The 14,003-nt window shown below is 43.9% G+C and overlaps 1 protein-coding gene across 2 annotated transcripts in view; it reads right to left on the reverse strand.

Annotated features, from left to right (window-relative positions):
- PIGU (phosphatidylinositol glycan anchor biosynthesis class U) overlaps positions 1 to 14,003 on the reverse strand; it is an 87,445-nt gene that overhangs the window by 19,214 nt on the left and 54,228 nt on the right. For both annotated transcript variants that reach the window (XM_035006148.1, XM_035006149.1), the window contains exons 8-10: positions 7,314 to 7,468; positions 5,125 to 5,268; positions 2,248 to 2,372 (exon numbers count right to left, since the gene is read on the reverse strand). In XM_035006148.1, the coding sequence (XP_034862039.1) occupies positions 2,248 to 2,372; positions 5,125 to 5,268; positions 7,314 to 7,468 (424 nt within the window). The remainder of the gene's footprint in view (positions 1 to 2,247; positions 2,373 to 5,124; positions 5,269 to 7,313; positions 7,469 to 14,003) is intronic.

Raw genomic sequence — 14,003 nt, forward strand, 5'->3', positions numbered from 1 at the left:
TTTTGGGGAAAGAGGATCAATGTACCCAAGACCCACCCTGTCACAATCTGGGGCATGCTGACATGTTTGGTGGCCTCATGACTTGTCACTGGCCACCCTGCTGTGGGGCACCAGGCTGACTGTAAGCCTGCTGGGCTGGGTGATTCTTATCTATGCAATGAGGATGTCACAGGCAGAAGACACCAGCCACTTCCTTCTCTCAGGCAGGTCGGACTGGTCACCGCCCCACAGGTCACCACCTGCAAGGGCAGCCCAGGCTTGGCCCGCCCACTCTGCTGTTTACCTTCGCTCAGAGGCCCCGGCTTACAGGTAGGTTTCTTTCTAGCAGCTGGTCGGTTTCACTTCCTGGTTGACACCCAGACAGCCCCAAATAATAACAAAGATTTACTTCCTCTGAAGCCTGCCCTCCCCAGGTTCATTCTTGACATCTTGCTGGGCACCCACTGTAGGCAAGGAAAATTCTACAGCTCCCTTCCCATTTTAGTTTAGAGAATCATGTGGTGTTGGGCCACGGACATTGCCTCTTTATTAGGGAGGCTGAAAAAACCCATCCAGAAACACCTGCTGAGCTGTGGGTCAGGTCTGAGCCTGGGTGCTGGGGACACAGAGGTGAGTGAATCATCAGCCTACCCTCAGGAAGCCCATTACGCTGAAAAGAGCCCTCACAGAGGGCTAAGAGTCCAACTGAGGAAAATCCTGGGGGCCTAGGAGGCAGGGGGAGGGGGATGGTTAGAGCTGAAGGGGTTTTCGGAGCAGGCAACTGTGCAGTGCTGCCGTCTGCCTTCTGTGGACATTTAGGTGCAGTGCTGGGAAGCGGTCCAAAGCCCAAGGTCTAGTGTTCCACTGTCCAATACGGTACCTACCAGCCACGTGTGACTTCTTAAATTTAAATAAATTTCAATTAAAAATTGAGTTTCTGAGTCACACCAGTGGCTATTCTATTGGACTGTGCAGATAAAGGACATTTCCATCATCACAGAAAGTCCTACTGGACAGCACTAGCTAGAAGCTCATGGCCAGCCCTTCCACTTACCTATCACGTAACCTTGAACAAGTGGCTCTACCTTCCTGAACCTCAGTTTTCTCATCTGCAAAATGGTGATATTTTCCCACCAAGGCTGGTGTGAAGATAAACTGACCTAATGCACATAACACTCTTAGAACCACAGTGGCCAGGTAGCTACCGAGTAAGTGCTCAAAAAATGGTGGTTATTTGGGGGCGCCTGGCTGGCTCAGTCAGTTAAACATCGGACTCCTGGTTTCAGCTCTTCGGCTCAAGGTCGTGATCTTATGGGTCGTGGGATAGAGCTCCGAGTCCTTGTCGGGCTCTGTACTCAGCAGGGGGTCTGCTTAAGATTCTCTCCCTCTGCCCCTCCCCCTACTCTCTAACTCTCACTCTCTCTCAAAAAACAAAATCTTTTTTTTTTTTTAAGATTTTATTTATTTATTTGACAGAGAGAGAGATAGCGAGAGCAGGAACACAAGCAGGGGGAGTGGGAGAGGGAGAAGCAGGCTCCCCGCTGAGCAGGGAGCCCGATGTGGGACTCGATCCCAGAACCCTGGGATCATGACCTGAGCCGAAGGCAGACGCTTAACGACTGAGCCACCCAGGCGCCCCCAAAAACAAAATCTTCTAAGAAATAAAATAAGCAGCATTTTTATTTTTTTTTTAATTTTTAAAAAAGATTTTATTTATTTATTTGACAGAGAGAGACACAGCGAGAGAGGGAATACAAGCAGGGGGAGTGGGAGAGGGAGAAGCAGGCTTCCCGCGGAGCAGGGAGCCCGATGTGGGGGTTGATCCCAGGACCCTGGGATCATGACCTGAGCCGAAGGCAGACGCTCAACGACTGAGCCATCCAGGCGCCCCTAAGCAGCATTTTTAAAAAGATTTATTTACTTGAGAGAGAGAAAACGAGCGAGCACGAGTGGGGAGTTGGGGAGCAGAGGGAGCGGGAAAAGCAGCTGATGCAGCCGATCCTAGGACCTGGAGATCGTGACCTGAGCTGAAGGCAGCCGCCAATCAACAGAGCCACCCAGGCGCCCCACAATGTTGCTTAGTTATTACCATCACCAGCCTGCAGTACCTAGCTCAGGCAGACACTCAGGTCACTGTCTCTCTCCCAGTGCTGCTGGTGCAGCAGAGGCCCAGCAAATGCCTATCAATTTCTTTTTCCCTGGCTGTTTCATCCAGGGACCAGGCTGACACAAATCTGCCCCCAGAGGTTTAGAGGAGGGAGTACTCACATCTGTAGAGATGGTTCCACACAGGGAAGAAGGCCATGTAGAGGGCCACGTCCCCCACCGTTGGGTAGGACTTGAAGATGGAGATGATAGCAATCTGGATGAACATGAAGAAGATAGGGTGGTCCCTGGGGCGGGGCGGGGCAGGCAGGCAGACAGAGAGGGAGAGATCAGTCAGGGACGAGGTCCACCCCCAGAGACTCCTAACCCCATCCCTTGAACTCAAAAATGCTCTCCAGGGGACTTCAGGCAGGGGCTGGCTCTGCTGCCCACAGGACACGGGGGCCAGACCGAGTAGCACAGCAGAAAACTGGGGACCCAGAGATGTCCGGAGGTGGTGGTGGAGGAGGGCCCAGCAAACACTAGAGAAACAGCTCATCCCCTCGCCAACCCCCATCCCAGCTCCGGGCCTTCCCCTAGGAGCCACTAAGGAAGAAAACAGATGAAGTCAGCTTCATTACTGGGCTCTAAAGGCTGCTTGTTAGAGTCATCAGGCAGCCTCCCTTGCCAGAGGCCCCTTTGACAACCGGACCCAGGGCAGGAAGTGCCGGGCTTGCCGACGCTCTTCTTCTCTGACAGTATGGTCAGTGGAGTCTCCGGACCCTTAGCTATGATGTGCTCCTTTCCAGAAAGAGAACTGATTGCTGCAGGCAGCTTTTCAGCTCCAAGGCGCTGGAACTGGAGTTCTTATTACCTTAAACTAACAATAACGGCTACCATTTCCTAAACCCTCACTCTGCCAAGTTCTGTCCAGGCCCTTTCCTTGTGCCATCACATGTGATCCCTACTGTGAGTCAGCTACTCCTCGAAGTAGGCAGGACCGTCACCCACACTTTGCAGATGAGGAAATGGAAGTTCAGAGAAGGTAGGTGAATTAGTAAGCAGTGGGACTGCTTATCTCCAGAACTCTTAAGCATCACCAGTACTGTTCTCCTGAGTGCCTAGCACGATCACAGCTCTCGTCAGGAAGGGTGGGGACAGAGCTCCATCTCCAGTGTTCGTCCGAGAGCTGACCAAGTGCTAAAAGGAAGCCAACAGGAAAGGGCCAGCTCTACACCCTCCTTAGCTGTACCTAAACAACAAGCATATGGCCTACTTCTGCGCAGTACCTGGATGCCCAGCTCATTAAGGTTTTCTTCAGAGATTAATAGTATTCTTGACTTGCAGGTCAAAGGTCAGGGTGACTCAGTGGGTGTCAATCTGAGATGTGGAGACAAACACGTACACACCCCAAACACTTGAGCAGTTTTACACAGCAAATGCTTCAGACGCAGCTTGGCAAAGTCTCACAGTCCTGTAGGCTCTAGAAGGGTCCAGCTAGCTCAGTGAGCATCTTCCTAAAGATAAGCCAAATCACTGGCTGTGGGCTTTTTAGGTAGCTGGTAAGAACTGCAACATTTCTATGAAAAGGCCAGTGAAAGGACAGTGATAGAAAGTATGGAGACCCGAGGCTCCTGCAGTACTGTCTGGAGAGAGGTGGCTGGAAGGGCTCTGTTCCCACGAAGCTGGCACTGGAAGCAACCACCGCAGGGGGCTGCAGAGTTAGCAGAGCTTCAGATCCAGCAGGGGAGGCCACTTCATACGCTCTGTCCCTACAACCTGGGGTGGGTGTGGGTGGGGGTCACACGCTGGTGCTGCTGTTGTCTACCCCCAGGAGCCACCTGTGGCCTTTCCCATGCAGACAATGAAAGGGGCTACGCAGATGAGGAAAGGTGTTCCGGGCTCCCGGCTTCTCTCAGCCCAACGGCTAAGCCTGATCAGAACAAAGGCAGGGACTGGGGACGACAGACAGCTGGAGAGCTTGGCTGGGCAAGGCTGCCAGAGTTCTGAGACTGCCAGGCCAAAGCTAAGTTGTGGGAAGGAGGCATGAGCTCTGAGCTTTTATAGAATGGGAACCATGTGCATTGGTACACTGGCCATGAAGACTGGCAGGAAGGTTAGAACAGAGAACTCAGGCTCTTGAAATCTAAACCAAATTCCCTTCCGGGTTCCCTGGACCAGCAGCTAAGGATGACTGGCCCCACTGAGATCAGGTTGTGAGGGGCCCTTCAGGCACCCAGGACCATCACCTGGACCATGTGTCAGAGCCTGTTTTCCCTTCCCTGAGCCAGGATAACAGAACAATTTCCAGGGGCTACTACAAGTGATCCCTTTCAGGAGTTTGGCACGGTGCAGGGGGATGAGGATAGATTTTGGAGACAAACAAATGTAGGTCTAATCCCAGCTCCACTACTCACTCGCTGTGTGACTCTGGGAAAATTTTTCCACTTCTCCGAATGTCCATTCCTCAACTATAAAATGGAAGTGATGGTAATAAAATGATGCCTACTTCCAAGAAATGCTGGAAGGCTTGAGTATGAACACTTTTCAGAAAGCCTAAAAAGGGCTGGGATGGAGCCAGGCTCAATACGTGTTCACTTTCTTATACTACAGAAGAGAGCTCCACAGATAAGCCTTTTGAAGGAAATTCATCAGAAGATTAAACAGAGCTGCAGGTAGCCAACCTCCCAACTAATACATCCTGAGTCCCTACTGTCACCGGGATAGTGATGGAGGACGCCCAACAAGAGCCACTTTTTCCAAAGACACCTTCCAACTCCAAACCCTTCCTCTTGTGCAAAATATGCGGGGTTCAGTAGCACTGTGGGCTCAGAGTGAAGCCAGAGGAAATATGAAGGGTGCTCCAGAGCACCGTCCCTGCAGCCTGTACTCATGTGTGACTGTGCCGCGAGCTACGGTGCCTGGCACGGGAGCCCAGTGAGGGCAGGTCCCCTGGGCAGAGACGGCATAAACCTGAGACCAGATGCTCCCAGCTTGACAGGCACCTGTAAGACTGCAAATGGCTCTGTGGACAAAGCAGCAGCAGGTCCAACCACTTACTTTAGCTTTATGGCTAAGGGGATGGTGTAGAAGAAAACGTTGATCTGAAACACACATACAAAGAAGAGGCTGAAGTGCTCAAACATCTCCGCAAAGAAGTACCAAAAAAGACCAATGTTTGGAGTAAGATCTGGAACAGAAAGTCTGGAATGAAGAAAACAAAGGGAGGGGAAAAAAGAGAGCCAAATTATAAATGGTCTGTTTTGACCTGGTTTTCTCCTAAAGATTCTGGTCACTACTGGGCAGCCAGGGATGACTGTCCCTACTGAGATCAGGATGTGAGGGGCTCTTCAGGCACCCTGGATATAGGTAAATAATAAAAACAAGAGGCAGAGAAACAGAAAATGATAACCCTTAACAAATATTAGCTGAACCAAACTGGCGTGCATCAAAGATCTGAAATGAGGCAGCATTCAGGCTAGAAATCAAGAGACCAGCCCCTTGGGGCGCCTGGGTGGCTCAGTCATAAGCGTCTGCCTTCGGCTCAGGTCATGATCTCAGGGTCCTGGGATCGAGCCCCGCATCGGGCTCCCTGCTCAGTGGGGAGCCTGCTTCTCCCTCTCCCACTCCCCCTGCTTGTGTTCCCTCTCTCGCTGTCTCTCTCTGTCAAAAAAAAAAAAAAAAAAAAAGACCAGCCCCTCTTTTACTGCCTAAAATACGTATGTTTAAATTTAGGAGATATCCAGGACTGTAACAATAGAGGAATGGGTTTTAAACAAACAATATCTAGGGGCGCCTGGGTGGCTCAGTTGGTTGGGCGACTGCCTTTGGCTCAGGTCATGATCCTGGAGTCCCGGGATTGAGTCCCGCATCAGGCTCCCTGCTTGGCGGGGAGTCTGCTTCTCCCTCTGACCCTCCCCCCTCTCATGTACTCTCTCTCTCATTCTCACTCTCTCAAATAAATAAATAAATAAATCTTCAAAAAAAATAAAAAATAAAAAATAAACAAACAATATCTACTTGGGGGCATTCCAAAGACTTGCCTAGAGGAGCAAGCTCAAAGATCCTACTGCTCCCCATTCTTGCTCTGTATCCCCACAGCAGGAGCCAGAAACTGAGTGCCTGACACGGCACTGACTTCTGGGGCCTTGCAGAAGCATCAGCAGGTTCCAGCTAGATCCCAGATCTCATCTGAGAAATAAGGATTTCACTGGAAAACTTTTTGTCTAGTTGTATCAGATAAAGATTGGTTGCCATTCTGGCTCTTCTAAAAATTTACATTATATGTTTTATTTAAAAAAACAACAGAGTTGAAACTGATGTCAATTCACAATGTGAAAAGGGCAATAAATGGAGCATGGAGAAGGGAGAAATATGCAGGGGCTCATGGTCAGAGTTCACTGACCAGAGTTCACTCCACCCAGGGCGCGTCTTTGCCTCCTGCTGTGACTACATTTCCTTTTCTGTAAAATGAGGTAAAGAATACAGTCTGCAGGTCCGCAAAAAAACAGGCAAAGCTTTTCGCCAGCAATACAAACTCCTATCTAACGAACAGCATGAAGAGCGAACAGTTATGCTCAGCAAGGATTTAACACAAATTAGCAGTCCAGAATCCCAAAGGGGAGTCTGCCACTCCATATCCCTTCCTCACCCTGACAGGTTTAACTAACACCTCACTGGGCTGTGAGTTCCTTGAGGTTTGGGCAGCGACCATCCTCCTCCACATACCACACAGAAAGCATTGGGAAATGTGTGCAGAATTCATACTCCATTTTGATTTTCTCTAAAAGTTTGACACATGGGAGGTGGCTTTATTTTAAAACTGTTAGAGACCTGCTTGCAGTAGAGGAATCCATTCCTGTTGGGGACTGAACCAAACCCTTCCAGGCAGACACTGGTAGTTGCTTCAGATGTTCCTGGAGAGTGATCTTTAATCTCACTAGACTGAAGACACTCGCTAGACCTGTGGTTCTCAAAGTGTGTTCCTGGACCAGCGGCATTAGCATCACCTGAAAACTACTTAGAAATGTAAATTCTTGGTTCCTATCCCAAATTTACTTAATCAAAACCTCTAGAGGCTGGGCTCGGAAATCTGGGTGTTAAGAAGCCCTGCAGGTGGTTCTGGTGCACACTGAAGTTTGAGGACCACCATGTCTAGATGCTCCCTGTGGTTGCTCACACTCTGACTCCAGCTAGAGCTGGGAAAAAGAAATTAGCTTCCAGAGTTTTCTAATGAAGTCATTACTTACATGAAGCCATAGACTGCAGGGATGAAATCCCAGGAGCTGAGAAGGAAGAAGGAGAGGCAAATGATTACCACTAGACTTCCCACGTACATCATGGCATATTCCCAAGAGAAGATCCAGAAGGCTTTGCTCTTCACTTTCACAGGTATGTACTGCCGCTAGGAGAGAAGGCAAAATGGTATATTTAGGGATGTCAAGGACAGAAGGAAATTATCAGCTTAAACTTCAAGATCCCTTCAGCACAGCATAGGACACAGAAAAATTTTGAAAATCAAAGGACTGAAAAGGATTTACTTATGCTAGATAAACACTAAGCATAAGAAAACTAGTTTAGTTATACTGTTACCAGATAAAATAAACTTTAATGTATAAAGAATTACAAAAATAAAGATGTTCCATAACGAGAAAAGGTTTATCAGAAAGATGTAACAGTTCTAAACTTCTATGTACCAAATAACACAGTCTAAAAATATATAAAACATGGGGCGCCTGGGTGGCTCAGTCATTAAGCATCTGCCTTCGGCTCAGGTCATGATCCCAGGGTCCTGGGATGGAGCCCCACATCGGGCTCCTTGCTCCACGGGAAGCCTGCTTCTCCCTCTCCCACTCCTCCTGCTTGTGTTCCCTCTCTCACTGTGTCTCTCTCTCTGTCAAATAAATAAATAAAATCTTTAAAAAAAATAAAAATAAAAATATATAAGACAAACGTGGACAGGTCTACAAAAGAAAAACAGACATAACCATCATCAGTAGGTAACTGTTAGATCAAACAGACAAAAATCAGTAACCAAGTAGGAAATAGGAATAGCACATTTTTAAAAAATTTGTAACTTCCCTGAGAATGAGTCAGAAAAAAATATATATATCTACATAGATATAGAAAACATGGCAAAATGGTAACTGAGTCATCTAAATAAAAGGTACTTTTCATACTAGTCTTTTAACTTTTCTAAAGCATGAAATAAAAGATTAGGGAAAAACTAATTCAAGAAGAAACAGAAAATTAGAATGGTCCTATAAACATTTAAGAAATTGAATTAGTGGGCGCCTGGGTGGCTCAGTCGTTAAGCGTCTGCCTTCGGCTCAGGTCATGATCCCAGGGTCCTGGGATCGAGTCCCACATCGGGCTCCCTGCTCGGCAAGAAGCCTGCTTCTCCCTCTCCCATTCCCCCTGCTTGTGTTACTGCTCTCGCTATCTCTCTCTCTGTCAAATAAATAAATAAAATCTTTAAAAAAAAAAATTGAATTAGTAATGAAAATTTTTCCCATAAAGGAAAGAGCAGGCCCAGTCAGTTATACAGAAAAGTTCTACCAACATTCAAGAAGCAGGTTATTCTAATCTTACATTAACTCTTTCACAGCAAATATCATAAGCTTTATACCAAAACCATTTACCAACAAAAATGCAAAAATGCTAAATGATATATTATCTAACATAATTCAGCAATACATGATAAAGTTGGGTTATTACCAGGTTGGATTTATTCCAAAAACTCAAGGTTAATTCAACATAAGAAAAGCTATTGATATATGTAACACAAACAGCTTAAAAATAAGAAATCATATTAATGTCTAGATATATGCAACAACTACTTATGATAAAAATAACAAGCAATAAAAGAATTCAGTGAAGGAGCAGAGTATAAAATTAACATACAAATAGCCTTCATATGCACTAATAATAAACAATTAGAGGACACAATGGTAAGGAAAACCATATTTACAATAACACCAAGGAAAAGAAAACTTAGAATTAAGTTTAACAGGAAATGTGTAAAACCGATTCATGGAAAATTTTAAAACACTCCTGAAAGACACTAAGGTAGACTTGAACAGATGGACAGATATCCCCTGTCCTTGTTTAGGATGATTCGAAATTATAAAGAGGTCAGTTCTTCCTAATTTATAAATTCAATGCAATAATACAATACCAATAAAAATGTCAACAAGCTATTTTATGGAATTATACAAGATTAAAGTTCATATGGAAATAAAACATGCAAGGAATGAAGAACTAATACACCTTACAACAGGGATGAACCTTGAAAACCTCAAGCTAAGTGAAAGAAATCAGTCAAAAAAAGACCACATATTATATGATTCCTTTCATATGAAATGTTCAGGATAGGAAAACCTATAAAGACAAAAAGCAGAATACTGATTGCTTAGGGCTAGAGGGGAAAGGGACACTGGGGAAAAACAGAGTTACTGCTTAATGGCCATGAGGTTTCTTTTTGGGTGATACAAATATTTTAGAACTGATTGTGGTAATGGCTGCACAACTCTGTAAATATCCAAAAATCACTGAGTTGTATTCTTTAAGTAGGTAAATTGCATGCTATGTAAATTATATCTTGATAAAAATAAAAGCTGTTAAAAGAAAAACACCATAAATAAGTAAAAAAGACAAATGAGAAACTGGAAGAAAATATTTGCAGACAAAGGGTTAATACTCCTAATATATAAAGGATTCTTAAAAATTGAGGGAAAACAGGGGCGCCTGGGTGGCTCAGTCGTTAAGCGTCTGCCTTCGGCTCAGGTCATGATCCCAGGGTCCTGGGATCGAGCCCCACATCAGGCTCCCTGCTCAGCGGGGAGCCTGCTTCTCCCTCTCCCACTCCCCCTGCTTGTGCTCCCTCTCTCTCTCTGTGTCTCTGTCAAATAAATAAATAAAATATTAAAAAAAAAAATGAGGGAAAACAGATCTAAATCCAACAGAAAAATGAGGAGGAAAAATGAACAGACAATCCACAAACATGATAAAATGTTCAAACTCATTCATATTTAAAGAAATGCAAATTAAAACAACACTGAGATACCATTTCTCATAATCAGACTGGCAAAAATTTTATAATGTGACAACACATTCTGTTAGCAAGGCTGTGGAAAAACAGGCACTATCATACATTACTGGTGGGAATAAAAAATTTGTACAATCCCTGTGGAGGGAAATTTTAAAAGACCTAAAAAAACTACATATATACTTACCTATGGATCAGTAATTCTACTTCTAGAAATCTACCTTGAAGATACCCCTCTGACGATATGAAAATACATATACACAAGGTTACTCATTAAAGCATTGTGATTGCAATTGCAATTGCAATTGCAAAAAGTTGAACAAACTATGGTACGTCCACACAATGGAATACTACACCACTATAAAAAAGAATGAAGATCTCTGTGTATCAATCTGCAGTGACTTCCAAGAAATAATAGTAAAAAAAGCAAAGCACAAAAGGGTACCTAGAGTATGCCATCCTTCATATAAGAAAGAAGGAAATATACAGGTACCTGCTCATTTGTGCAAAAGAAACACAAGAAGGATAAACCAGAAACTAAAAATAGTTACTTAGGGTGACAGAGAAAGAAGGAAAAAGGAAAGAACAAGGGGCGCCTGGGTGGCTCAGTCGGTTGGCCGTCTGCCTTCGGCTCGGGTCATGATCCCAGGGTCCTGGGATCGAGCCCTGCATCAGCCTCCCTGCTCAGCGGGGAGCCTGCTTCTCCCTCTCTCTCTGCCTGTCGCTCTGCCTACTGTGTTCTCTCTCTCTGTCAAATAAATAAATAAAATCTTTAAAAAAAAAAAAAAAAAAAGAAAAAAGAAAGAACAAGATAGCAGGGATGAAGATAGAGTGATATTTCTCTGAATATGTTTTTTGTGTAGCTGATTCTTGGAACCATAGCAGTATTTCTTAGTCTCTTCACATACCCCCAAATAAACAAAAAATTAAAACCAACCAAGGTGTAGGGGAAATCCAAAATGATACAAACAGTAATACATGAGCCTAGCTATATCATAAATAAGATAACTACACTGAAGGACCACATGGGAGAAGAAAAGAACTAACCTGAGTGACTTTGAGAAACAGTAGCCTGACAAAACAATCATGCTAAAGACAAAAAGGATTATACTTACATGCCATAATCAAGTCAATAAATATACTTCTCACATGGGTATTTCTCACAGCAATTCTAGAACAACTTTGTGTGTGTTCTAGAACTGAACATTTTAGCAAATAAACTGCAAATAATGAAAGTTGGGCTTCCAAGCATTAGAGAAAGAAATTATACACAAGGAAAAGGAAGACACTAAAGTGAACCCTGTGGTGTTGGACTGGAATCACAGGTATCAGTATAAACAGATATTGGGATCGAGCTATTAGTATGAAGAGATAGAGAGATAAAGAATTACAGACATGTTTGGGGGGGCAGTTAGTGTACATGCATGTATTTCATAGCTCTGTCTGCTAGAAGCATACCCATAACCCTTGGTTTCTAAATAGCATTCACCAATAAAAGGAACCAGGAGTCCTCAAAGAAGTAGTTGATTCCAGGGCTGGGGCAGGGAAAATACAAGATGAACTTGGATCACCTTGTGGTACCAGAAAGAAAGGAAGGAAAGGCTCAAAAAGACGAGGCTTGTCAAATGAACACAAGAGCCGATTTAAAGGAACCCCCTTTTCTAGGTCAAAGCTAGAAAAATGTGAACAATGGCTAATATTAGTACTGGATTTTTTTTTTGAGGTGAAATTCACACAACATACACTTAACTATTTTAAAGTATGCAGTTCAGGTGCTTTAATGGTTGCCATGAAAGAAGTTTGAGGTGGATGAGGGTTAGCTCCCACTCTACACTCTCTCTGCGAAAAAAGCAAGTTCCAGACCAGATTCTGGTATACTTAACAACATTTATTAAACAAATATTCATTAGCAAGCAGGCACAAAGCACTTTACACAAATTATTCTAGAAGGTCCATTAAGTCCCAGCTCTCTCCCTTTTTAGTTGTTCCAATCAACTATTGTAAAAAAGCTTCACTTGGGGCGCCTGGCTGGCTCAGTTGGAAGAACATGTGACTCTTGTTCTGGGAGTTATGAGCCCCATGTTGGGTGCAGAGCCCCACGTTGGAGGTAGAGATTACTAAAAAAAATAAACTTAACAAAAAAATTTTTCACTCAAAGCAGAAGTGACAATATGACAATATCCCAGAGGCATGGGTCTGTTGTCCTTGGAGTCACATCAGGCAACCAGAAATCCTCCTAAGAAGGCTAGACAGAAGATGGATTGGGATTGAAGCCTCGGGCACCATCTCCAAGGGAGGAAGTTACAGGCCTTCCTGGATTCTTATTCCCCTTTCATGCAAGTATAGTAAGTGTCTCTAAAATAGTTTAATCAATTCCATTTCTTTTGAATACTTCAATTGCACCTACTTCTTTTTTTAAAGTTCATTTATATTTTGACAATTGACAATATACAGATACAGAACATTTCCATCGTCACAAGAAGTTCTATTGACAACACTGCTCTAAAACAACAAAGTTTCAAGAAATATTATATTTCTGGGGATGGAAAATGATTCCACAAAGAGGAGGCATCCAGAGATAAATTCAAAGAGGAAGGCACTTAAGGTTCTGAGTTCCCTGCGGAGTTGATCATCCTGATCCCTTCTTCATGAAAAATACTGCCCGCCATCTAGCATAAAAGGAAGGGAGGCAGGGAGGGAGAAAGTAAAAGTGTTCTTTTGGTTTGCTTTTCCCTTCCTCCCTACTTAATGGTATTTAAAAAGAAGGGAAGTGGGAAGTGAAAAAGACAGCCAAGAAGAACTGAATCAGGTAGACTGTTCAAAGCCACTCTCTGAGGAGAGTCCCAAGCACAGATCCAGGAGATGAGGTTTCGCTTTTCACAAATCCATTAGCAGCCCCCAAATTTGGGTTTGCTGCCATGTTCTTAGTGCTTTATTGAACCTAAAGTGTTACTGTTGATGCTTGAGTGGAAAATGATTTTTTTTTCCCCTTGGCAAATCTGTGATGTAAAATGTGCATTAAATTTTAGGTATAATTTTTGTTAAGACTTGGTCTAGGGGTCAGGTTTGCTTTAGGAAACAGAGCCCTGAGAATATAATGTCAGGTGGAATGTTTACTGAATCTATTTAAAAAATCTGGGTCTGATTAAAGATTAAGTAATCTTTCAGGACCACTCCCATTACAGCAAGTGAGGCACGTCTGAAATGCTTAAAAAAGAAACTCAAGTGATCCTTTCTTTGATGGCTTGTTATTTATAAACCCTAGAGCCTAACTTAATCTAGAGGTCCACATTGTACATTTCCCAGTGAGCAGATAAGCATTCATTTTGCCCACCTTTTTTTTCTCAATAGCAAATGCTGACTTAAAATGAAATGAGTAAGTTGAAGGGTTGGGAGAATGGTGCCCTAAATATTTGTATCAATTTTTAGAAATCTTTTCATTGTAAAATAGAACACAAAATACAGAAAACCACATAAAACAAATATGTAACCTAGTGAATGATTATGAGACAAACATCCATATGGTTAAGAGGAAGAAATGTCCCGCCACTCTCAGAGTCTCTGTCTGTGCCCTCTCCCACACACAGTCTCCTCCTCCCTCCAAAGTCACCACTGATCCCGGCTTGTAGAGTACTCACTTACTTGCATTTCTTAATGGTTTTCTATCAAAATGTGTATGCCTTTACACTATAGTTCAGCTTGCCCATTTTTTAAAAATTTAATACAACTTCTAAGTCTCTTAATTTACAGGTCCTCCAGCCCATTCCACTCATTCCCCCTACAATTCATGGGTTGAAGAACCTGGGCATTTAACCTGTAGAACTTCCCACAATCTGGTTTTTGCTAATTACATACTTTTCTTCAGTATTTCTTGCAAATTGGCAACTGCATC

The sequence above is a fragment of the Mirounga leonina genome, unplaced genomic scaffold (assembly GCF_011800145.1).
Source record: "Mirounga leonina isolate KUSES-001 unplaced genomic scaffold, KU_Mleo_1.0 Mir_150, whole genome shotgun sequence".
Classification (NCBI taxonomy): Eukaryota; Metazoa; Chordata; class Mammalia; order Carnivora; family Phocidae; genus Mirounga; species Mirounga leonina.